General features: G+C 45.0%; 1 protein-coding gene across 5 annotated transcripts in view; it reads left to right on the plus strand.

Moving 5' to 3' along the window:
- CC2D1B (coiled-coil and C2 domain containing 1B) overlaps window positions 1-25,630 on the plus strand; it is a 67,755-nt gene that overhangs the window by 14,262 nt on the left and 27,863 nt on the right. For 4 of the 5 annotated variants that reach the window (XR_012640605.1, XR_012640606.1, XM_074961736.1 and 1 more), the window contains exons 4-14: window positions 475-587; window positions 1,561-1,683; window positions 4,763-4,897; window positions 7,202-7,493; window positions 8,135-8,259; window positions 8,408-8,483; window positions 10,106-10,216; window positions 16,580-16,710; window positions 19,204-19,276; window positions 22,342-22,457; window positions 23,283-23,487. Coding sequence is in view for 3 of the 5 variants with exons in the window: in XM_074961736.1 (XP_074817837.1) it covers window positions 475-587; window positions 1,561-1,683; window positions 4,763-4,897; window positions 7,202-7,493; window positions 8,135-8,259; window positions 8,408-8,483; window positions 10,106-10,216; window positions 16,580-16,710; window positions 19,204-19,276; window positions 22,342-22,457; window positions 23,283-23,487 (1,500 nt within the window). In the remaining 2 variants the exon portion in view is untranslated. The remainder of the gene's footprint in view (window positions 1-474; window positions 588-1,560; window positions 1,684-4,762; window positions 4,898-7,201; window positions 7,494-8,134; window positions 8,260-8,407; window positions 8,484-10,105; window positions 10,217-16,579; window positions 16,711-19,203; window positions 19,277-22,341; window positions 22,458-23,282; window positions 23,488-25,630) is intronic. The other variant, XM_074961738.1, reaches the window with a different exon arrangement.

The following is a 25,630-nucleotide window of genomic DNA, read 5'->3' on the forward strand; positions in this document are numbered from 1 at the left end:
TTCCTTCAGACAATCTGCAACACAGTGTAGTGAAAATGCAACAGAGGAGGGAGAACATGTGGTCAAGTGGAGCAGAGGTGGGTGGACCAGAGGAAGAGAGCAGAGACGACAAAATAAATCAAAACCAGGGAAATACACAGAAAGGGAAAAAAGGAAGAAGCATAGAACAGAGAGAGGAAAACAAAGTAATAGACAGAAAATGTACCAGGAGGTGGAGTGACAGGACAAAGGAGGTGGAGCAGAAGGCACTGATCAATTGCAAGTGGTAGGGCTTCAGCCAAAAAAGGCCTGGGAATTACTTCACCAGCTTTACTGTCTTGCTGACTAGAAACAAAAACAGCCTGTAGTTGAAAGGGAGAAGTGACAAGTGAACTCACAGTTAGTTTCCAAACAGTATACTCATAATTTAGGTTTGCACCATCCAACAGTATGCTAGATCCTCTTGGCTTGTCTCTTCTTGGTTGCCTTCTCCAGCCCCTCTGCCCATGGATCATATTGAAAAGATGGCTGCGGAGTGCATGAAGGACCTGAATGAAGAGGAAGAGAAGGAGGAGGATGAAGGTTTGGAGGAGGATACGGACCTTTTGGTATGTACTTTCTGCCAGTGGAATTCAGACTATCATGGAGTAAGTTCTGTGAGCAACAAAGCCTCTCAACTTTTTAAAGGGAAATTAAGACATGGAAAACTTACAGCTGATTTAAACATTTTTGAATGGTCGGACCCTGTCCATACCAAGATGAGACCAGTACCTGACTACAAGTGTGTGTGTGTGAATATGGTTCTTGGAGGAGGTGGGGGGGAGAGGAAAATCACAGTCCACAGCCTTTTAGCAATCATTCTACTTAGTTATGGCTAGGACACTTTTGCTCTGAGTGTGGCCAGGGCCTAATAACCGTATCATTGAGTTAAAATGATTTTTGTGTTGTGTGTGACTGGATTGTATGGAGGGGGCACGAAACTACACTTATTACGGTCATTAGTGAAGGGTGACTATTTGGAGGTTTGAAGATGGGATTTAGACAACTGCCGAAAAAAGATCCTTCTCTTAGCTACTGCATGTTCTTCAGTCCTCAAACAGAGAACTACCCAACAAAAGGGTTGTGTAAGAGACCGTAGCACTGTATGTTGGACTGTGAGCTTCCCCAGGAATTGCCTTCATATTGTGCCTGAGCATTTCCACTCATGGCCAGAACCAGAGTATGTGGAGGCAGCTGCAAAACAAATTGAAATTAGGTAAGGCAGGAGAAGTTCAGGGACATCAAAGACTGTTTGAGGTTTAACTCTGGGTTCTGGAGCCAGGAGGTACATGCTTTCTCTAGACCAGCTTTCTCACCCCTGTTGATTATCACTTGTCAGTGTCCCATGGAGGTGTGTTACCCTTGACACAAATTGGTAGATAAGCTACACTGAAACATTGCCTTGGGTAAAAGGCTTCAGGACCTGAATCATTCTTTTCACTCTGGCAGTGGGGAGGTGCTTTAGTTCCTGCAATATCTGTTCACGTGGTGCCGAAAGCAGAGCATGCTTTACAGTAACCACCTCACTGATTCTTGCTGTAGGCAGAGTTGCAGGAGGTTCTGGGCAAGCAAGACGAAACAGGAAGTGGTGAGAATGAAACGGTAGCGATGGAGGTTCCAGCAGCTCCACCAGTAATACAGCAGCAACCTGAAATGCAGGCAGAGGTAAGAAAGAGATGTGTGGTTGACTTGGAGTTCCACTGATTCATTCTCATTATGCAATTTATAAGATGACAAGCTCACTTTATATTCTGTCTTATTTTGTACATCTGTATGTTTCCTGGTGGGAGCTGACACTATATTGATATAGTTAGATTTCATCTTGCATTGTTCTTAGGGTGATGTGTGCAGACTTCCTTTGTACAGCTTACAGCTCTGCTATTGCTCCTTAATCCCCTTTGTAGCATTCTTGTTATGAGTCTTGAAACTCCAAGCAGTTCTGCTATGCTACACTACACATAATAGTAGTAATACCTAGTTCTTATATAGGTTTCAGAGTAACAGCCGTGTTAGTCTGTATTCGCAAAAAGAAAAGGAGGACTTGTGGCACCTTAGAGACTAACCAATTTATTTGAGCATAAGCTTTTGTGAGCTACAGCTCACTTCATTGGATGCATAAAGTGGGAAGTATAGTGAGGAGATTTTATATATACACACAGACCATGAAAAAATATACATTGTAAGGTGAAATATACATTGTAAGAAGGCCAGTGGCATTTTGGGATGTATAAGTAGGGGCATAGCCAGCAGATCGAGGGACGTGATCATTCCCCTCTATTCGACATTGGTGAGGCCTCATCTGGAGTAGTGTGTCCAGTTTTGGGCCCCACTCTACAAGAAGGATGTGGAAAAATTGGAGAGAGTCCAGCGAAGGGCAACAAAAATGATTAGGGGACTGGAACACATGACTTATGAGGAGAGGCTGAGGGAACTGGGATTGTTTAGTCTGCAGAAGAGAAGAATGAGGGGAGATTTGATAGCTGCTTTCAACTACCTGAAAGGTGGTTCCAAAGAGGATGGTTCTAGACTATTCTCAGTGGTAGAAGATGACAGGACAAGGAGTAATGGTCTCAAGTTGCAGTGGGGGAGGTTTAGGTTGGATATTAGGAAAAACTTTTTCACTAGGAGGGTGGTGAAACACTGGAATGCGTTACCTAGGGAGGTGGTAGAATCTCCGTCCTTAGAAGTTTTTAAGGTCAGGCTTGAGAAAGCCCAGGCTGGGATGATTTAATTGGGGATTGGTCCTGCTTTGAGCAGGGGGTTGGACTAGATGACCTCCTGAGGTCCCTTCTAACCCTGATATTCTATGATTCTGTGAGAGTGATCACTTAAGATGAGCTATTACGAGCAGGAGAGTGGGGTGGGGGGAGAGAAAACCTTTTGAAGTGATAATCAAGGTGGGCCATTTCCAGCACATTTCCAGGAGTTAACAAGAACGTCTGAGGAACAGTGGGGGGAGAGGGGGGGGGAATAAACAAGGGGAAATAGTTTCACTTAGTATAATGACTCAACCACTCCCAGTCTCTATTCAAGCCTAAGTTAGTTGTATCCAATTTGCAAATTAATTCCAATTCAGCAGTCTCTCACTGGAGTCTGTTTTCAAAGTTTTTTGTTGAAGGATAGTCACTTTGAGATCAGAAATCGAGTGTCCAGAGAGATTGAAGTGTTCTCCGACTGGTTTATGAATGTTATAATTCTTGACATCTGATTTGTGTCCATTTATTCTTTTACGTAGAGACTGTCCAGTTTGGCCAATGTACATGGCAGAGGGGCATTGCTGGCACATGATGGCATATATCACATTGGTAGATGTGCAGGTGAATGAGCCTCTGATAGTGTGGCTGATGTGGTTAGGCCCTATGATGGTGTCCCCTGAACAGATATGTGGGCACAGTGGCAACGGGCTTTGTTGCAAGGATAGTGCTCTTCATTAGTAGATCTCAAAGTGCTTTACAATGGAGGTCAGTATGATTATCATTTTACAGATGGCACAGAGAGGGGAAATGACTTGCCCAATATCACCCAGCAGGCCGGGGCAGCGCTGGGAATGGCATCCAGATCTCCTGAGTCTCAGTTGAGAGCTCTATCCACTAGACCATACTGTCTCCCTCACATGGCCTGTAATATCCTATAATCAAATAAGCAGCGAGATGGTGACTGCTAGCCCTGTGCCTGTTCCACACCAAGAGGTTCTGTTTGTTTTCCCACCCTACCTGGACCTGATACTCCATAGCTGGGTCCGTTGGGTGCAGTTCAGGTTGCAGGGCTCTACAGTACACCACGCACAGAAACCTCAGTCCTGATCTCCAGCATCCCAACTATCTACCATCCCAATGTTTTTTGCCCCTCTGCCCCACGCCGAACCTTTTATCAGTGTATCTGAATCCTAACCTGCAGTAACTGTTGCTGTTTTAATCCTGAGGCCTCTCCTAAGCAGGCTGTCAGTGGTGCTGAGTTATGTAGAATTTCAGAATCTGTTTCTCTATTGAATTTGTCTATCCAGGCAGGTTCTTTGTTCAGTTGTTGCTTTTCTTCTGTTGTCATACAATACAGATTTCAGGACTTCCGTGCATTGTGCACATTAATAAATAGGGCAAGAGTAGGTCTGTGTAGAGATAATGGCAATAATTACATCAGGAGCCAGCTGACAGGTCAATTTGACAACACAGTGCTTATAAGTAGTGAATGGTAAGTGTTTACTTTTGTTGCTTGTTTCACTGGGCAAATCTCAGACTGCAGACTTTCCAGCTTACAAGAGGAGGTAGAAAGAGGAGATCTTGTATTGAAGCCAAGTTGTGAGAATCCTGGAAAGGTGTAAAGTTAACATGGTGAAGAAAACAAACATTCCCACCCCAAAATAACACCCAGCCCACCTGGGCACATGATGTCTGAGAGGCATCACTGTTCTCCCTCATTTAGTCCTAACCACCCAGTCTCCAGTAACCCTGTGGCTGTAAGTTTCCTAAACTACTCCACCCAATTCTCTCTATTGCTCCTTTGATAGGAAGCCCAGAGATGGATCCAGGAAACATTAGTGCAGTACAAGTGCCCTTCTGTTTCTGAGAAATTTTCCATTTCATCCCTGCTGTCTTGATTCCTGAGCCCAGTCTGTGTGCGTGTGTTACTTTGTACAGAAGGGATATACTTACTTTTCAGTGGTAAGGTGAAGCATGTGTAGTTTGGGAAAGTAAATAATGTGCCTTCTTCTCTCCCCCCTCCCCCCCGCCCCCCGCTTTTTTTTGAGATCACATCTCCTGCTGTTTCCAGTGAATTGCAGCGGATGATAGAGGACAGAATCGCTAACTATAAGGCAGCAATCTCTAATGCAAAGGAGGCAGATGAGAGTGGCAAAGCACGACGGTACGAAAGAGGCCTCAAGGTATGTTGGATTCATTACATATAAACATGATTGTCATATTTAGCAAATCATAACTTTTCCACTGATACATGGCATATTTTGTAAGATTTATAGCAATTTTATAATTAGGGCCCTACCAAATTCACGGCCATGAAAAACGCGTCATGGACCCTGAAATCTGGTCTCTTGTGAAGTCTGATCTTTTGTGTGTTTATCGTGTACTATACAGATTTTATGGGGGAGACCAGCATTTCTCAAATTGGGGGCCCTGACCCAAAAGGGAATTTCAGGGGGGTTGCAAAGTTATTTGGGGGAGGGGGTGTCATGGTATTGCCACCCTTTCTTCTGCGCTGCCTTCAGAACTGGGTGGCCGGAGAGCAGGAGCTGCTGACTGAGGGCCCAGATCAGCAGGCAGCAGCGCAGAAGTAAGCATGTCAATACCATACCCTGCTATCCTTACTTCTGTGCTGCTGCTGGTGGTGGCTCTGCCTTCAGAGCTGGGCTCCCGTCCAGCAGCCAGCACTCTCCAGCTGCCCAGCTCTGAAGGCAGCGCTACCACCAGCAGCAGTGCAGAAGTAAGGGTAGCAGTACCGCAACCCACCTTACAATAATCTTGTCGTCCCCCCCCCCACCACCACCACCACCCTTTTTTGGATCAGGACCCCTACAATTACAGCACTGTGAAATTTCAGATTTAAATAGCTGAAATCATGAAATTTATGATTTTTAAAATCCTATAACTGTAAAATTGACCAAAATGGACCGTGAATTTGGTAGGACCCTATTTATAATATTGCTATCAGTAATATTACAAATGGTCACTTATATTCCATACAGTGTCATACACGGCAATAAGGTGACATTCTATAAATGACATTAGGCACAAGAGGAAGACAAAGGAAAATGTAGGCCCTCTATCTAGTGGGGAAGGAGTGCTCATAACTGGTGGCATCAAGAAGGCTGAGGTGTTTAATGCCTATTTTGCTTCAGTCTTCACTAAAAAGATTAATGGTGACCGGGTTCTCAACACAATAGTGACAACAAAAGAGAAGGAATGCAAGCCAAAACTGGGAAGAAACAGGCTAAAAAATATTTAGATAAGTTAGAGTTATTCAGGTCTGCAAGGCCTGATGAAATTCATCCTAGGGTACTTAAGGAGCCATCTGAAGCAATCTCAGAACCATTAGCACTTTGAGAACTCATGGAGGATGGGTGAGGTCCCAGAGGACTGGAAAAGGGCAGACACAGTACCTATCTTTTTTTAAACAGGGGAACAAAGAGGACCCAGGAAATTAAAGACCAGTCCGCCAGACTTCAACATCTGGAAAGATACGGGAACAAATTATTAAACAATCAAGTTGTAAGCACCTGAATGATAATAGGGTTATAGCCTGCATGGATTTGTCAAATCATGCCAAACCAACCTAATTTCCTTCTTTGAGAGGGTTACTGGGCTAGTGGGTAGGAGGGAAATCGTAGATCTAATATATTTTGATTTTAATTAGGCTGTTTTGACACAGTTCCACATAACTTTCTCATAAATGTATGTTCTGCTGTGAAGTCCATGTTACTTTTCTGGCTTTGTTGCCTAACCTAGGTGTTAAGTAGCCCCTATAATGGGGATAATGTTTGGTGTTGGGTTAAAGAACTCAGCTGAAATTGGGCTTTGTTACTTAGCAAAGGGACTGTGTAGCTCATGATTTTGGAAATAAGAGCAGGGGCCTTTCACCTTTCAAAAGCTGGTTCAAATCCAGTTTTGTCTGTTACCATCTGATGGCTGCCTGGGCCATGTGAAATTAATTTGGTGATCTCATTCCAGATCTGCTGGACAGAGATCTGCACTTGCACTAAGATACCACACTGAAGGCTGTGTTTAAAATATACCTAGACTTACTACAAAATTTAGTTCCATAGTTGGCACTGAATGGCTCACCTTTTGGAAGTCTGAGCCACAAAAGATTGATTGGGCCATAGAGACTGACCTGTCTTCTCATTCCTAGAGGTAGGATCCTCTACCATCATGTATGTTGTGATATACTGACAGGGTAGAATGGAGGAAGCTTGTATTACTTGCTCTATAGAGAAAAACTGTTGCTGTGTCAATCAGGCATCTTTCAGCAGGGCTAAGACTCCCATGTGACCAAAAAAAATAGGAGGAGGAAATACGAATGGGCAGAGATGTCTAGTAGCTCTCCATAAAGAATGACGTGGTGGGTCCTATTGTAAATAAGGATATGAGTTTGCTGAGTTGTGGTGATTGTACACAAGCTGTGTATGTGATGGAAATGCCAGTACCTGTTGACTTCACTCCTCAATTTTTGCTAGACGCTGGAAACTATGCTGGCTGCAATGAAGAAGGGCAAAAAGATTAATGAGGAAGAAATGCCACCCACTGTAGCATCAGGGAGAAGCTCTGCTAATATGCCTCGAGCCACAGGAGCTGTGCCAGAAAATTTAGGTGATCCAGCCAAAGTAATACCCAAGGAGAAAGTGGAATCCTCTGCAGACCATGAGCTACAGCCTGTCAATGATATAAAGTTGTCTCCGGGGCCAGCCTCTTTACAAGGTTATGCTGCAGCTACTTCTGTCCTGGAAATGGGTGCCACATTACAAGATGGTAGGTAATTTCAACATGCCAGCTTTTCCTTGGAGCACACATCTTCCCAGCCAGGTTATGACTCAATAATACATTGCGCTTCTGTAGCACCTTTTACTTGAGCATATCAAAGTGCTTTACAAATAGGATACTGAGGCACAGAGTTCATGACTTGCTCAGGGTCACACAGTTGAGTCGGTTGCAGTCAGGAATAGAACTTTGGAGTCCTGACTCCCAGATTTCACTCTAAAGATGTGCTATAGTCACAGGGTGAAGACATCCTAAAGGTTCCTTCCTCTTCTGAGGTGTCTGTTCACGTCTCTCATTGTGGTCTCTCTGCCTCACTTCCTCGGCCAATTAATGATGGTAATGCTTCCCTGCCTTGCAGAGGAGCTGTGAGGAAAAATTCACTGTTTGTAAAGAGCTTTGTGATCTTAATGAAAGGCACTGTGGAATTGCACAGTGGTGTTTTCAGTCATTGTTGCTGGAATTGCCATGGTTGGCAGGACTTCTGGGGATGCCCCTGGATAAAGAAGCTATTGTACATAATGTGGATGTGTGAGTGAAAGCAATAAGGAAATAATGAATCTTTGGATGTATGTGAATGTCAAAGGATGCAGATATCAGGTGCCTGTAGAAGTCTTGATTTCATTCTTCTGTAGATTCCCTTAACATGAGCACACGAACACTGCTGGTTACAAGACAGAAAGAATATAAATTAGCAGCTCTGAAAGCCAAACAGCAAGGAGATCTAGAGAAGGCAAAAGAATATATGAAGACTGGCAAGGTATGTTTTCACAAACGAAGCTTCTGTGTTAGGGATCTGAATCCTGGCAAATGATCCCTGTGTTCACATGGCTGCTTCAAATGATCATGGATGGTTTCTGAACACACAAGATAAGTCTTCTTTGGCTTTGTTTTTCTGTTTGTTTTAGAAATTTACAATGGTCTTAGAAGCACTGGATAGTGGACAGCCAGTAGACCTCCAGGATATGCCCCCAGCTCCACAAGGTAAGAGCAGAAGAGTTTTTTAGATGGAGCCGCCTGTTAAACCTCTCCTGTTATCTAATAACAAATGGGCATAGTGAACTGAAGGGTCAGCGCCCATTTTAAAGTCACTCTTTTGAACCATCTGGGTTAGAAATGAGTGCTGAGAATCCCAGCTTCCCAATGGTTTAAGACAGTGGTTTTTGGACTCCAGATTGTGGACCAAAGATCCTCTTGTGAACATCTTCCCTGCCCCCCAGTCCTGATTCCACGCATTCCCTGCATCATCTCCAGTTCATGGCTATATGAAATAGCATTACTGGGGTAAGATAAAGGAGTCAAGATGGTGTTGAACTTGCTATAGTGCAGTGGGTGTAGCTTCTTGATTATGCCTTCTCCATTTTGTATGTCTTTCACACACCCCACCCCACCCTGGGAAATAGGAATTTACATTTCTTAGAACTGATTCTCTCTTTGTTTCTTCCAACCCTCTTCATCCCTTTCCTTCCCTTAAATTTGTCTAGTTCATTTTGAGATTTGGTTCTCTCCTGCTGGATGTCTCCAATTCTGGTGTCATAAGTTGTATTCGCATCAAATAAAGATACGAAGCACCATAGGGATGCAGAGAGGCTTGTGAGCAGGGTGTGTTTTGAACATCTTTATTTAATAATAAACAAAAAGCCTGTAGAAATCTGAATGTTTTTGATGAGCCTACACTTATCAGGAACCATCAATCCTTGTAGTATAACATATGTTTTTCCATTGTGACAGAAGCTGCTCCACAAACTAGAGTAATAGAAACTCTGATTTAAGTGACAGGTTGTAAGATAGAGTGCCTCTCCTTTTAAAACTTCTACATTCTGGTTTCATCTTCAGTGACTTCATTCACTGATTTCATCTTCATCTGCATGCTTCTGGGAATTACAGGTTCCAGTTGATATCAGGTGTAATTTTCTGATTCTTGTAAATTCAGAGATAGCAGCAGCTAAAATGGTTAGTGGAAGGAGAAATGAGGAGGACAAGATGCTAATCAGAATGGTGTCATTTTTAAAGTCTATCACATGACCTGACAGTTACAGACATGTAGATGGACCATGACCCATACTTTTAGGACTAGTAGAAATTTCTGATCCTGGAACAAACATTGGTGTTAAAATAAATTCCAGTCCTGCAGCAGACTTAAACTAGATAAAAACAATACTCCCCCAACGCTTGACCTGTAGAACTCACTGATGTAGGATGTTGTTGAGGCAGCTTAGTAAGATTCAGAAACATAATTGGACATAGCTTTAATTATGAAAAAGTGTAGTTACACTAGCTAGGATAAACATTTTATAAGGGGTATAAATCCTTAGGACATAAAATGATCACTGGCTGGGATCAGACGAATATTTTTCCCCATAGTATAATATTATATAAGTAAATACAACATTTGGAGAGGTGATGTGGGAGATTGCCTTTTAAAGCATCCAGTGTTGAGCACTGCCAGGGCTGGAATATCTTAACAGGTGGGGTTATTTATCTATCCTTCTCTGGCCGTAAGTCCTAGAATTGTTAGCAAATTACCAAGATTGTTCATACATTCTCTCCTATATGCCAAAGATTCCTACCTAATGTAGACTTGAAAATTGCCTCTTCCCTCACAGATCTTGAAAGCCTGAAAAATTCGCAGGCTCCATCAAACCAGATGGCGTCTGTTCCCGTTGAAAATTCCCAGCCCCTCACAACGTTCAAGCCTCAGGGCCATGAAACCTCAGGTAGGATTTGTAAAGCAGGACTTCTCTGTAGTAAGTCATATTCTTATATTATATTTGGATGCTGATCCAAATTATACATGAATACTGGAATGGATAATGGCAGTACATAATAAATGGTCTTTCTACTTTGAGTAGTGTTCCTATGAGTAGTGTTTCTATGGATGTTCTACTGTAGGTATACTCGCAAAAAGAAAAGGAGTACTTGTGGCACCTTAGAGACTAACAAATTTATTTGAGCATAAGCTTTCGTAGCTCACAAAAGCTTATGCTCAAATAAATTTGTTAGTCTCTAAGGTGCCACAAGTACTCCTTTTCTTTTTGCGAATACAGACTAACACGGCTGCTACTCTGAAACCTGTAGGTGTACTTGCATCCCTAAGCTGCTGATTGGAGAATTTCAGTAGCAATATCCATTAGGCCCACACACGTGCTGTCTCTCCTCGTGCCCTGCCATGAGGGTAGCGAGTGCACACGGGCTAACCCCCTCAGTTGCTTCTCAACCGCCCCGGCTAGAGACAGAGCTGTTAGCTGTCCATTAGTGACGTTTATCTCATCCTTTTCTTTGCAGCCTACAGCTTAATTTTTAGTAGTAGTTTCTTTATTTTTTACCTTATCTTCTAAAATAAATATATATATGGTTTACTTTTTTTCCTTCCCACCCTTCTTGTTGGAGGCCCTTCCCCCAGTGGGGTATGTCTGGTTCTCCAGGCTTCAAGAAGTGCCTCTCATGCAATGAGGCTATCACTGTCGCAGACACACACTCATGGTACATTCGTTGCCTCAGTGAAGGACATGTCCCTTAAAATTGTGCTCTCTGCCAGCATCTTAGACCTCGGTCTCGCAAGGACAGAGAGCTGAGGCAGAAGATTATGTTCATGGAGGTGGCTCTCAGACCTTCTCCAGACCCACACCAAGAGTCTCCGGGCAAATCCAAGGGCTATGGGGTGAAGAAATCAGCCGCTGATGCTCTCATAAGTTGAAAAAAGAGTGGGAAGTCCCCACAGTGAGCCGCAAGCTAGCTGCAAACGATCCCCAGCATGCTTGTATCCTCAGTACTGTCAGCACTGAAATGGGCCAAGCCCAGTATCCACAGCTCAAGAAAGACTATTGCGGCAGGTACCATTGACATGCCCACAGACTCAATTAGCACAGGCACCAAGTCAGTGATACCTGAGAAGGAGGACAGGAGCAAACACTCCAAGGCACCACTGGTACCGTGATGCCCCATTGGTACAATGCTTCTTGAACAACCAGTACTTGAACAACCGGTGTGGACAATATCTCCATCCACCCCTGGCACTGCCAGTGGCATCGAGATGGTTGGCACCACCACAGTTCCAGCACTCGAGGGATCTCCGTGTAACTGATGTGCCAGAGTCGAGTCTCCTCTCTTCGGTACAAGGATCTCCACACCTAGCCTTCGTCCAGTATGGGAGTCTTCTGTGCTGCCTTGCCATGTTCCACCGATCTCTAGTGTGGACTCGGATAGTGAACTGGAGGAGGGAATATTTTAGTACTCCTCCCAAGCCCCCTAGGGTGCCCAATACCAGCAGGGCCCCCAAGCATATCCTCAGAAGGACCCCACTATCATCATCCTCAAACGGCCATGCATGGGCGCCATCACGGAGCTCGATGCCACCCCAGTGGCTCTACTGGAATTGCTGGGCTGCATACTGCCCCCGTGCGTCTCAGGTTTCCAGTCCCACCCGTGAGTCCCCAAGACGCACTTCTTCGACACGGTGTCCAGGGCTCCGGAGGCCCCAGAAGAAGTCCTGGAGGAGTGTGTGTGTGATGCTGAGGAGACAGTGACCCCAAAAACTATATCCTCCTCTTCCCGAGATGAGGCTGTCATGCCTCCCTCACAATCCTTGCTGGATAATTTTCGCCTATTCCAGGATCACACAAAGAGAGTGGCTGACTCTCTGCCGATACTGCTGAAGGAAGTCAAGGACACACACCACAAGCTTCTGGACATCCTCCTCTGATCTTCCTCCTCAAAAGTTGCCCTCCCTATCAATAAGGCTCTTCTCGACCCTGCGAGAACCATATGGTAGACCCCAGTATCAGTTGCACCGACTTGCAAGAGATCAGACAAAAAGTTCTATGTCCCAGTGAGAGAAGAAAAGTTCCTCTTCTTCCACCCTCTACCCTACCGCATCATGGTGGATGCTATTAATTCTCGTGGCCATCGATACCACATGAGGTCCGCTCCCTATGATAGGGACTGGCAGCATCTGGACCACTTTGGAAGGAAGGTGTACTCCTCAGTCACGTTTCAGTTTTGAATCACCAACTACCAAGCCCTCATGGCGAAATATGATTCCACAAACTACTCAAAACTGAACAATTTAACTGAGCAGCTGCCCTAGTCGCATCGCAACCAATTTAAGGCCATCATTCAAGAGGGGTAGCTAGAAGCAAAGATAACGATACAGTCTGTCCTCAATGCTGCCGATACTGCAGCCAGATCCATCTCCATGGCAGTGGTGATGCAGCGTGCCTCTTGCCTCCATTTGTCGGGTTTCACAAAGGAGGTGCAGGTAACTGTTGAAGATCTTCTGGGCAGTAAGCTCTTCGCGGAGAAAACCAATGCCTCCCTTCATACTTCGAAGAATTTTTGGGCCACTCTCCATTCACTGGGCACCTACACATTGGGACAAAAAAAGAAATTTAGTCTGCAGCCCCAACATAATCTTTTCACATGCCAGTAGCCAGCTAAATGATACTACAAGCTGCACAGGAAGAAAATTAAATTCTCAAGACATAAATCATATGGTCAGCAATCTTCCTTTTCCCAGCCATTCATGTCCAAACACCAATTTTGATATGTTGGTCAAGGTGCCAGCAAACCACTCTCTGCAACTGTTACAACCAACCATCACTACCCACCCATTTGGCCACCATCTGGCAGCTTTCCGCAGCACCTGGGAGTACATAACATCAGACTGATGGGTCCTAGAGATGGCTATAGGTACGCTCTCCATTTTACCTCTCTGCCCCCTCCACAACACCTTTTCCTGTCCCTCTTCAGGGACCCTTCTCACGAGAGTTTTCTACAACAAGAGGTAGACAGTCTCCTCCAGTTGGGAGCCATAGAAACAGTACCTCAACATCCATGAGGCAGAGAGTTCTACTCTCAGTATTCCCTAATACCCAGAGAAAGGGGGGCTGGAGACCCATATTAGACCTCAGCACTCTCAACAAGTTTGTCACAGCTCAGAAATTCAAAATTCTCACTTTAGCAACATCATTCCAGCTTTGGAATGGGGAGACTGGTTTTCAGCCCTCAATCTTCAGGATGCATGTTTTCACATCTCAATCCTACCAACTCTCAGACGATTTCTCAGATTCACTCTGGGACAAGACCACGGCCAGTACATGGTGCTCCCCTTTGGGTTATCATCAGCCCCGAGAGTATTTTCCAAGGTTCTCTCAGTAGTGGCCACCTATTTATGCACCAGGGATCATGATCTACCCTTACCTAGACGATTGCCTCCTCAGAGCTCAGCCTCTCCAAGAGGCTCACTGAATCACCAAAACCACAATTCGCTTGTTTACAGAGCTGGGCCTGCAGATCAGTGCTCAGAAATCAACCCTCACTCTAGTGCGGCACCTGGAGTTTATAGGGGCCAACCTTGACACACTATAGGCCAGAGCCCTCCTACCTCAGCACAGGTCGGTCTCTCTGACTACGCTCACAGAGACCATTCAAAACACCCCACAAATGTTAGCCAGACATTTTCTACAACTCTTAGGGCGTATGGCAGCGGGCACAGTGGTAATACCTCACACCAGACTTCACATGCGGTGCCTTCAGATGTAGTTCACCGACCAAACAGAAACAGATTAGACAAACCCCTGTCACTACCCACCAGGGTCAAAATCTCCCTAGACCAGTGGAAAGACCCAGCCAGCATTTGCAAATGGATCCCCTTTGCGCAAAAACTCCGTTGTTGCTTCTCGCAACCAATGCATCGCTCATAGGGTGGAGCACACATCTAAATGACCTTACGACCCAAGGAAAATGGTCACCCACTGAGATATCACATCAGCCTCCTCAAGCTAAGCGGGGTCAGGAATACCTGTATCTACTTCCTCCTGCTGATCAAATGGTCACACGTGAAAGTATTAATAGACAATGTTGCCTGTATGTTCTACATAAATCGATGAGGGAGAGTTGGGTCTCCTTCCCTCTGTGAGGAAGCGATGAGACTGTGGAACTGGTGTATCTCCCACGACGTCATGCTGTCAACGGCCTACCTCCCAGGTACACGGAACTCGATGGTGGATGGCCTTAGTCACAAATTCCCACATGACCACGAGTGGGAACTAGATTCATTAGTACTTCACGAGCTATTCAGGCATTGCGGGACACTGACTACAGACTTGTTCACCACTTCCCTGAGCAAGAAGTGTTCAAGCTACCCCTTCCAGAGCAGGGATAGGACAATACTCCATAGGCAATGCTCTCCTCCTCCCTTGAAACAGGGACCTCCTTTATGCCTTCCCTCTCTTTCCCCTGCTATCGAAGGTCCTACCGAAAATAGAAAGAAAGGGAACATGTCAGTCTAATCGCTCCTTCGTGGCTGAGACAGACCTGGTATCCTTATGTGTCACAGCTTGCAACACGCCCACCAATCTCTCTCCCACTCACTCTGTGACTCCTCTTACAGAATAGAGAACGTACTCTACATCCCAACCTGGTGATTCTCCACCTCAAGGCATGGCTCCTTCTTGGTTCAAATACCTAGAGAGCACCTGTTCAATGGAAGTGCAAGAGGTATTATTAAACAGCAGAAAATCCTCAACAGAGCGTACTTAACTGCAAAAATGGTCCAGCTTTTGGATTTGGTGTACATTCCAACAAATGGTTCCCTGACATCCATGACCTTTCCACACATCTTAGATTATGCACTGGCCCTAAAAAGACTGGGGCTGTCTATGGGCTGTCTTAGAGTCCACTTAGTGGCTTTAACAGCCTTTAACCATCCAGTAGAGGGGTACTCAGTTCTGTCATACCCAACCTCCAAAAGGTTCCTCAATGGTATAGTAAACTTCTTTCCGCAAACTTGGCTTCCCACTCCCACATAGGACTTAAACCTGGTACTGAAAGGAGTGACCAGGCATCCCTTCGAACCCATGGCCACTTGTTTGCTTACTTACCTCTCAGTGAAAACAGCCTTCCTGATAGGAAGGAGAATAGGAGAAATAGCAGTTCTGATGGCACGTTCCCTCTATATCTTATTGTTTTGGGACAAGGTTACGCTCAGACCACATCCAAAATTCATTCCTGAGGTAACCTCTCTGTTTCACATAAACCAATTGATTCATCTTCCAACCTTCTATCCTAAGCCTCACTGAGACAACAGAGAGGCTGTATTACATATCTGAGATGTCAGAGGTGCCCTAGCCTTCCATCTGGACAGAATGAAGGCCTTCAGGAAGTCCCCCAGATTTTTCCTCTCTGTTGCGGAAAGATCCAACGGCTTGGTAATATCAGCCTAAAGGCTTTCCAAGTGGGTCTTTAACTATATCAGACAAGTTAGCAATATGACCCCTCCAGATACTATTTGTACACACTCCACAAGGTCATCTCCTCATCTGTTGCCTTCTTCAAGAATGTCCCTATCTCAGAGATCTGTAGAGTGGCGACATGGGCATCAGTCCACACCTTCGCAGAACATTATGCGATCACTGCGGACTCTGCCTCCAATGTCGTCTTTGGCTCCACAGTACTGTCATCTGTAACTGACCCAACTCTGAAGTCCCAGCCCTCCATACAGGTACTGCATAGGAGTCACCTACAGTGGAGCACTTATAGGAACACTGCTCAAAGAAGAAGAAGTTGTTACTCACCTTGTGCTGTAACAATGGTTCTTCGAGATGTGTCCCCCTGTGGGTGCTCCACAACCCATCTGCCTCTCCTCTACTTCAGAGTACTTATCAATGACTCTGTGGTAGAGAAGGAGCTGAAGAGGGTTAGTTCGTGCATGCTGGCTAGCCTCATTGCAGGGCACGAGGAGAGAGAGTCATGTGCAGACCTATGGCCACTGCTACCAACATTCTCCAATCAGCAGCACAGGGGTGCAATTACGCCTACAGTAGAGCACCCAGGGGGGAGACATCTCAAAGAGCTATCGTTACTGCACAAGTGAATAACTTCTTCTTTATGAAGAAAAAGGTTTAATAACACTTAGTCAATAATAAAGCTCTGTGGTGCTTTTATGTAATAAAAGTAGCCCTTGATAGGATTTCAGTTCTGTGTCAATGGCTCTGCAGGAGGTTGGGGAAGGCAGGGAATGGAGGCAGCTGGCACATGTTCTGAAGTCTCAATCATGTGGCATTTCATTGTCTGTATTTCAGTGTCTGCTCAGCAGCCGAAAACTGTGCTGGAAGCTTTGCAGCAGAGGTTGGAGAAATACAGATCTGCAGCAGCACAGGCCAAAGCAAGTGGGGATGATCGGAAAGGCAGGATGCATGAGAGGATAGCCAAGGTAAAAGGGAAGCACAGTAAGTAGCTTGGCTTCAGCAAAGCTGCTTGAGCTCATTCCTCTGGAGCTGGCTAGCAAAGCATTAAAGTATTTGAAATCATTTATGTATATTGTCCAGCCAGCTGGAATGAGCTAAAATAGTTAACCTTCTGCTCCTTCCTGCACAGCACCTCTATCAATTAAATATTCTATAAACTGTGCATATACAACCCCATTGAAATTCAGTGCTTCAAGGCAGAACAGTGGGGGGATGGAGACCTTTTGTCCAGAGACCCTTGTGCAAACCCCTACGTGGATATGGCGTTTTACTCCTCCATGTAGAACCTTGGTCTTTAAGTTCTCATCCAGAGAATTCCTGCCTTGTAAACTGCCTATAGAATGTAGTGCTGACATAACTGACTGGAGGCTGAGTGTCTAAGGAGGCGTGGATCTTTAAAACATAATGTTTAGACTCCTCAGCCATCCCTTCTGGCTGCATAATAGACTTTCAATACAGTGTAACCTTTTTGATGCTGTTTCTTGTGTGCCACTGCAGAAGGCAGGAGTACCAGTCCCCTAAATGGTTTTAATGGGATGGTGTCTAATGTGTATCAAGCAATTTGTACTAGGCTCCGTGGGACACAAGCAGTTAATGTGTGAAACTGTTGAAATTGAGGGATGTTAAAGGTTGGGTACTCGGACACTATTCTTCCATTTCTGTGGGCTTGAACACAGGGACATAGACATCTAAGGGACCTCTGTTGTGGGTACAATCATTAGTGCAGAATTGGAGGCTCACAAAAAAAAGACTAGTCTGAAAAATTTTCTCTGATTATCCAGTCCCTGGAGTTCTGAGGTTTTTTGCGGACACGCTTCCGCAGAGAAATGTCTTTTGTTTGTTTACTGGTGGAGTGTGAGGAAAAGGCTCATTGCCTTGGCCAGTTACTGTCATGCCCCCCTGACCAATAATGGAATCTCTTTGCGGACACTGCTCCATTATTGCACAGTCAAGGCTTCCTCAGCAGAGGAGCTTGGGCTGAAGGCAGAGCTGGGGGAAGAGCTGGGGATGTGGGGGAGGAGCTGAGGCTAGAGGTGGAGCTGACCTGGAGGCAGAGAGGGAATGAGGGCAGAACTGGGGATGGGGGAGGAGCTGGGGCTAGGAGGTGGAGCTGGCCAGGAGACAGAGAGGGCCATTCTGAACGAGGGTGGAGCGGGGCCGCGACTGGGGGACAGGGATGCAGCTTGGGGGGTGGGGGCAGGAGCAGAGCTGGGGGCCACTGCTTCCCTGCCCCCAACATGGGGACTGACCTGGGCCCCCTGTACACCCCCCTGAATGTTCAGGGTGCGCCTCTATCATAAATATAAAGGGAAGGATAACAACCTTTATGTATACAGTAAAATAAAATCCCTCTTGGCCAGAGATACAGAATCCCCTTACCTGTAAGGGGTTAATCAGTTCAATTAACCTAGCTGGCACCTGACCAGAAGGACCAATGGGGAAAGAAGATACTTTCAAATCTGGGGCGGGTGGAAGGCTTTGTTTTGTGCTCTGTGTGTGTTCGAGACAGAGGGAGACCAAGCAAGTAATCCAGCTCCTACTGAAATGTTACATCTAATATTACAGAAATAGTAAGTAATAGCAAGGAATGCGTTAGATTATCTTTTGTTTTAGCTTGTGAATTTTCCCTGTGCTAAGAGGGAGGTTTATCCCTGTTTTTTGTAACTTTGAAGTTTTGCCTAGGTGGGAATCCTCTGTGTTTTACGTCTTATTACCCTGTAAAATTACCTTCCATCATGATTTTACAGAAGTGCTTCTTTAACTTTTTTTTCTTTATAATAAAGTTCTGTTTTTTTAAGAATCTGATTGGGTTTTAGTGTCCTAAAAACCCAAGGGTCTGGTCTGTGCTCACCTTGTTTACCTATCTGGTTGGTAGATTATTCTCAAGCCTCCCCAGGAAAAGGGGTGAAGGGGTTTGGAGGAACATTTTGGGGAAACAGGAACTCCAAATGGTCCTTTTCTTGAATCTTTGTCTCACTCACTTGGTGGTGGCAGCAGTACTCATCCAAGGACAAGGAAGGATTTGTGCCTTGGGGAAATTTTTAACCTAAGCTGGTAGAAATGAGCTTAGGGGGTCTTTCATGCGGGTCCCCACATCTGTACCCTAGAGTTCAGAGTGGGGAGGGAGCCCTGACAGCCCCACAGTTTGGGGACCACTGGTCTAGGGAGTGGAGAGGCCACTAGGAAGAAAGATGAGAGAGACACTTATTTTGCTCACTGTCTGCATTTGTGATTTCTGCAGCCCTTCAAGGCCCATGCCGGTCCTGGCAACAGGTGCAGCAAAGATTCATGTTTGTATAGAAAACCTGCAGTGCACAAAACTTGGAAAGCAGCATGTGACTTTATAGCAAAGTACCTTACATTCTGCATCAGTGTTTCTCCTAGTTTGAGCATGAAATGACTGCTAACTTAACAATAGCAAAGTCCAGCCTATGCCTAACCAGCATCTCTGATTACAGCAATACCAAGATGCCATAAGAGCCCATAAAGCAGGGAGAAAAGTGAATTTTGCTGAATTACCAGTTCCCCCTGGTAAGTGTGTATATGAAACACCCTATCACCAACATTTCCCTTATTTGTTAGGACCCAGAGGACTTCTGGTAGTATTGTTTCAGAAGCCCATTGAGCTCCTCCTCCTGTTTCACAGTGAGAAGACTGGCTTGGCTGAGTGACAGCACTGAAGAATACACTGTAGAACTGCTTATTACACTTGTTAACTTTTTCACATGGTTGCATATTCTTGGCTATTGACCTTGTCTGTAAGGAAGTGTGAACATTTGAACAGTGCTCCAGCTGGTCCTACTCAGACAAGTTGGAGAGCATGATTTAACAATAGGCAAGCGCTTGAGTGGTCACTTCCCTGCCCCATCCGCCAGCCCAGTTTGGGGGAGGGGAAGCACTGGGAATATTTGCTCTTTAGTTTATTTGCAGGGAGTTGTGAAATCTCTGGAGATGTTCTAGCAGGTAACTTCCAGTTCTACAGTAGGCATAAGTCTATTTACACCTATTAAATATACCTTGCAGCATCCCTGTGAGTAGGGTCCTACCAAATTCACTGTCCGTTTTGGTCAGTTTCATGGTCATGGGATTTTAAAAATTGTAAATTTCATGATTTCAGCTATTTAAATCTGAAATTTCAGGGTGTTGTAATTGTAGGGGTCCTGACCCAAAAAGGAGTTGTGGGGGTTTCACAAGGTTATTGTAGGGGGTGTTGCACTACTGCTAACCTTACTTCTGCTGTTGCTCTTTGTGGTGGTGCTGCTTTCAGAGTTGGGCAGCAGGAAAGCAGTGATTGCTGGCCAGGAGCCCGGCTCTGAAGGCAAAGCAGCTGCCGGCAGCAGCACAGAAGGAAGGATGGCCTGGTGTGGTATTGCCACCCTTACTTCTGCGCTGCTGCCTGCTGAGCTGGGCCCTCAGTCAGCAGCTACCACTGTCCAGCCATCCAGCTCTGAAGGCAGCAGTGCAGAAGTGAGGGTGACATCATATGGTATTGCCACGCTTACTTCTGTTCTGCTGCCGGCGGGGCACTGCCTTCAGATCTGGGCTCCTGGCCAACAGCTGCCATTCTGCAGCTGCCCAGCTCTGAAGACAGTGCAGAAGTCAGGGTGGCAATACCATGACCCCCCTAGAATAACCTTGCAGCCCCCCCTTCAGCTCCCTTTTGGGTCAGGACCCCCAATTTGAGAAACACTGGCCTCCCTCATGAAATCTCTATAGTATAGGGTAAAAGCACACAAAAGACCAGATTTCATGGTGGGAGACAAGATTTCATGGTCCATGATGCATTTTTCATGTACATAAATTTGGTAGGGTCATACCTATGAGGAAGCTCAATGTTGTTGTTCCCCACGGTCAGTTGGGGAAATTAAGACACAAAGAGGCAAAGTGACCTGGCATGGTCACGTTAAAAGTCAGTGAGGGCCAGGAATAGAACTCAGAACTAGCCACACTTCCTTTTTTCGGTTTTCTATACTGTAAGGAATGATCCTGCATTCATAAGGGGATGGATAAGAGGGCCTAATAGGAATTCTCTGTCTCTAACTTCAGCTGTTCTATGTCCTCTATCCTGGCAATTCCATATCCTGCCATGTTCATCACTGTATCTGAACACCATGATATCGCTCCTTCGATCACCATGCCCAGCTCTCTTTTTCCAGGGGATGTACGTGGCACGGTAATCTATTTTAATCCCTGTGCCAAGTTTTTTAGGTGACTGTGATGGTTTAATGTGTTTAAAAAAATACAAACAACCATAACTTGTAAAACATGGCCTGTTTCCTGTTAAATGTCCGTGCCTTTAAGGAGAAACTGCTGTGTCTATAAACCAGTGGGAAAGTAACATAATTCCTAAACTTCTTCACACATCTTGGCTATGTAAATATTTTCCAAACCAGGTTTTTAAGGGCATATGTGACTTACACATGAACACCCACTGAAGCCAGCAATGTTGTGTTAGGTCTGGAGGATATTTGTGTTCATTTCACTGCATCTGAACTTCGAAAGGGGCCAGACATGACATCAGCTTTAGAGACAGAAATCCTCTGTTTAGTCATGGATCAGGTGCTGCACAGGCTGCTCTGCAGTATACCTCAAACCTGCCCTCTCCCCTGGAGTAGCCATCTCTGGGGTGAGAGCAGTTTGGTCACAGACCGTCCTTGGCCTGGTTGCTGAGACTACTAACAAGGATGGTTTTAGCAATGTGAATGCCACCAAACAGCTATCTTATAGTGGTAACTCTGGTCACTACTGACCCAGGCTAGATTTGAACTGGTGACTGGAGAGCTCTCCCAGTGCTGTAATGAAACCACCTCCATGAGAGGAATAGCTACCAGTGCTGGGAGTGCAGCAGCACTATCTACGCTGCCACTTTACAGTGCTGAAACTTGCATCGCTCAGGGGGATGTTTTTTCACACCCCGAGTTAAGAAAGTTTCAGCGCTGTAAGTGGCAGTGTAGACAAGGCCTTAGAAATTAAAGACTGTCTCCCATTATCAAAGCCATTCACTCCCCTTCAAAAGGACAGAAAATGGTCAAAAAAATTGTAATGGGTTTAACATTTCTTAACTACTGTGGTGCTGCTCTTGCTGAGACTGCTGAGCTGCAGTGGGATGTAGAATTGCTGTGATGTTCCAGTGGAGCGCACACAGTAATAGTTATTGGGGAAACAAGGCGTAACAGGCATTGAAGATTACACAAATCAGGATTAGCTATTTAGGCTTAATCATGTGTCAAAAAAGCAGCTAAACTGAGAAATCGGTGCATGTCTAACAGTCCAATAGTTTGTGAAATATCATTGTTAGGAATGTGTAATACCACTGGGAAAGTGAAAATATCAGTTTTCAGATAGTGCATAGCCTTTGTCTCTGCCTTTTGTGATTCATGAGGCATTGACTTCTAAAGTTATGTGGGAAAGACTTTCCCAGGGGTTAAATTGGTGGATGATGATAAATACTTTCAGAACTGTTGAGCTTTTCCAAGCACTGATCCTGAAGGGATGATGACAGAGAGAAAGACTTACATCCCTGGAAAGGGCAAAAGTTACAGAATTCAGGGTTTGTTTTATTTGGTTGTTTTGAACCATATCTCCTTCCTCCTCAGGATTCCCCCCCATTCCCGGTGTGACACCCACAGATGGCAACAGTACAATAGCTGCTGTGCTGGAAAGCGCCAACCATCTGGCTAACATGGAGGAGAGAGAAGATGAAGAGGTGGAGGTTTGAATTACTTACCAATATGTCTAATTTTTTTAAAAAACATATCTTCTTTTGTGTGGAGAAGAAGCTATTGGATTTCCAGCTGGGTGTGGTATTGCAATAAAATACCTTTCTTCTGGAAGCTGGAACAGTACAGGATTCTGGTCTTTTGGGGTGGGGGGGGACAGTAAGAATCAGCTGGGAGCGTAAAGGAGGGGTGATCTTTTGATGAGGTGAGAATTGCAAAGAGTTCATCCTACATGAAAGACCTTGAATTGTTTTAAAGGGATTTATAGGGCTATAATTTGGCTTGCCTTTTTTCCTTATGTCTGTTTCCCTGTATCCGTTTAAATGTGGGTTTTGTCTTCAAAACAACTGCCTCTGTGGTGGCTATTCCACCTGTACAGCCCTTTAGCACTCAAAAGTTGCCTCTTGATGGCTCAGAATTTTATATGGGGTTTACATGCTGTCTAGCAATCTACACCTACCATAAGATTTTGGGTTGGTTCTTTCCACTCAGGTTGTTACTGACCAATGTGTTTCATATTTTCAAGTGGAGTGTAATTTTAGATGGTGAAAACTATCTTGACAATTTTCTGTTCCTGCCTTTCTTTGCCTCTCTTCCGAATTAGCACCATGTTTAATCTGTTCCTTGTCCAAGCAAGCAGCCAAACCTGGCATGACATCACTTTTAGACTGAGTTAAAGTGTCTGGCTGGGGTCCTTTGCTACTCTCAGTGTATCAGCAGAAGTCTGATACAGTGGACTATGCCATTAATATTTTGAGTTGCTGGAGCCTTGTATTAGATTTTATACGTTTAACATTTAGTTCCTTTTGCCATGCTAGAGTGAATCTCCCACACAGGCCCCAGTTGCCAAAAAGCCTGCTCAGCTGCCTCAGAAGCCAACACAAGTTGTAAAGCCAATTATGGTGCCATCTGCTGTAGCCCAGGAAGAGCACTCTTCTGAGAGTGTGAAAAAAGCCACGTCGCCATCCACCCCTGTAAGAGAACCAGACAAAGCTGTATCGAACGACCATCTCCCTTTAGCCGGTAAGGATGAAGAGATGGTCACTCCCACCAATCCATTTGGACCAAACATTCCTAATGTTTTCGTCGAGTTTTAGGAAAAAATACTGCCTGTAGACATGAACGTGTGACTCTGGTTCACTTCAACAGGAGCACCACTCCATGTGCTTGTTGCGGGGCAAATCCGAATCACTTATGCAGTGTTGTTTCCAGGAGGCAAAGTAGGTGACTAGAAAGATGGATGGGTTCATTAATTCTGATGCAGTAAATTTATTGATTCATAATGCTTAGCTGAGGCATCCCTGTTGACTATGGAACTCAAAATGAATTCACAAAAGCTTGTTGAGCTTGCTAGTCCAGACAGCTGGCTGATTGAGAGCAGTGTTGTGTCTCACAGTGGCTAATACATAGTATTTCTCTACTTCTTTCCATTTGAGGATTTCAGAGTGGCTCACAAACTGTAAAGAATTAATCCTTATTACCTTCCTGTCAGGTCAGTAAATACCTGTCTGTACAATATTGATTTTACTGTTGGGGAAACAGAGGCAAAGTGGTTAAGTTTTGACATGCCGAAAGCTGCACAGTAAGCTTGTGGCTTACTGGGAATGGGATCCAGGCTTCTTGATTGCCAATAGTGAGCCTTAACCATAAGCCTAGTCTTCTTTTCTCATTCTACATTTGGAAAATTCTTCAAACCAAAGCACAACTTTCACAGAGCCCCTCTGGCCACTTGTGTAATGGAGAACTTTTTGAGAGTGAGGATGTGTTCCTGAATGCCATCGTGGCTAGCTCACACCATCCTCTCTTCTGAGTGAAATTCTGTGGCATGTGTTATGCAGGCGATCAGGCTAGATTATCAGTATGTATGGTCTCCCAAGCCTTAAAATCTGCAAATCTGCTTTAGATTTGGCTTCCCCATTTTTGCTGCTACAGCTGCGATGTTAATGATCATTTAAATGTATAAATGGAGTACCTCAGATGTAATTTGTCAGTTATGGAATTGAGGCGCCTCTCCCTTTCATTAAAATATTAAGATAATACCTGGTCTCTCCAGCCCAGCTGACTGTTGTTACGTAGCGTGTGCCCACAAGTCTCTCCTCAGTGCTCTAATTGTTCTAAAGTAAAAAAGAGTACCAGGAGCCTGGACAGATTTACCCTGCAGGAGGTGCCAGTATCTTGCTTTGGTAAAACTAGATCAGGGTAACCAACGTGTGCCCTGCACAAGCCAAGTGAGGCCCCCAAAGTCATACAGTGCCATACTTCACGTGTAAGAGATGATGTGACACCATGCCATGCTTATCTTGCTGTGTATATTAACTGGCTTTAGGCTCCCATACCAAAGTGACCTTCAGTGGAACAAAGCTGGAGCATCCCTGAGCTGGTATGTCTCTTCTCCTCTTGCAGGATGATGCATTTGGAAAAGGCAGCTTCATTTAAGGCCTGCAATGCAAAGGCACCCACTATGAAAGATGGTGGTGCAGAGGGATAGCAAGGTTTTGCTCAGTCCACTCTCTGCAGAGCCTGCATGAAGATATGTTTTTCTTCTCTAAACCCCACTGAGCAAACTGTGTTCTGGCTGCTTTGGCTCAGTTAAAACCAGGGCAAGCAACATTGTCTGATCAGTTTGGATTTGGATGACTGGGCAAATTGCACACAACAGTGATGCTGCCAGCTCCACTATGAAGATGGGACTAAAAGTCAGTATATTCTTTCTGCTGTTAATAGTGCTATCAGCTTACTCTGTGTATTTGTATGCTGAGAAAACTACCTCCTGCAAGTGCATAGCTTGTGTAATTGCATTTGGATACTGCAATAGGTGAGCACAGTATAAGAATCTAGGGAAACAGAGGTAGTCGACCCACTGCACGCTTCTTCCTTCTATACCAAGAAAAGTATGGAGAAAGTAGGATTTGGTGCACGGATGGTGTAAATCAATCCTTTCTGAGTCTTAAAACTGTACCAGCTGTTCAGGGATGGGTGGGAGGTGACCCAAGAAGTAGTAACAGTGGGGTATAAAAAGGCAGGAAGAGGGGATGAGCTATGACGGTTGTGGTCTCGGTGTGCCTTCCAATGAAGTAATTGCTCTTTTGTCATTGAGGTCAATGTGTTTGCTTTCTCTGGTAAGTTGAGAGAGAAAAAAAGTATGTGTATAAAGAAAGTACACAAT

Source organism: Natator depressus, chromosome 8 (assembly GCF_965152275.1).
Source record: "Natator depressus isolate rNatDep1 chromosome 8, rNatDep2.hap1, whole genome shotgun sequence".
Classification (NCBI taxonomy): domain Eukaryota; kingdom Metazoa; phylum Chordata; order Testudines; family Cheloniidae; genus Natator; species Natator depressus.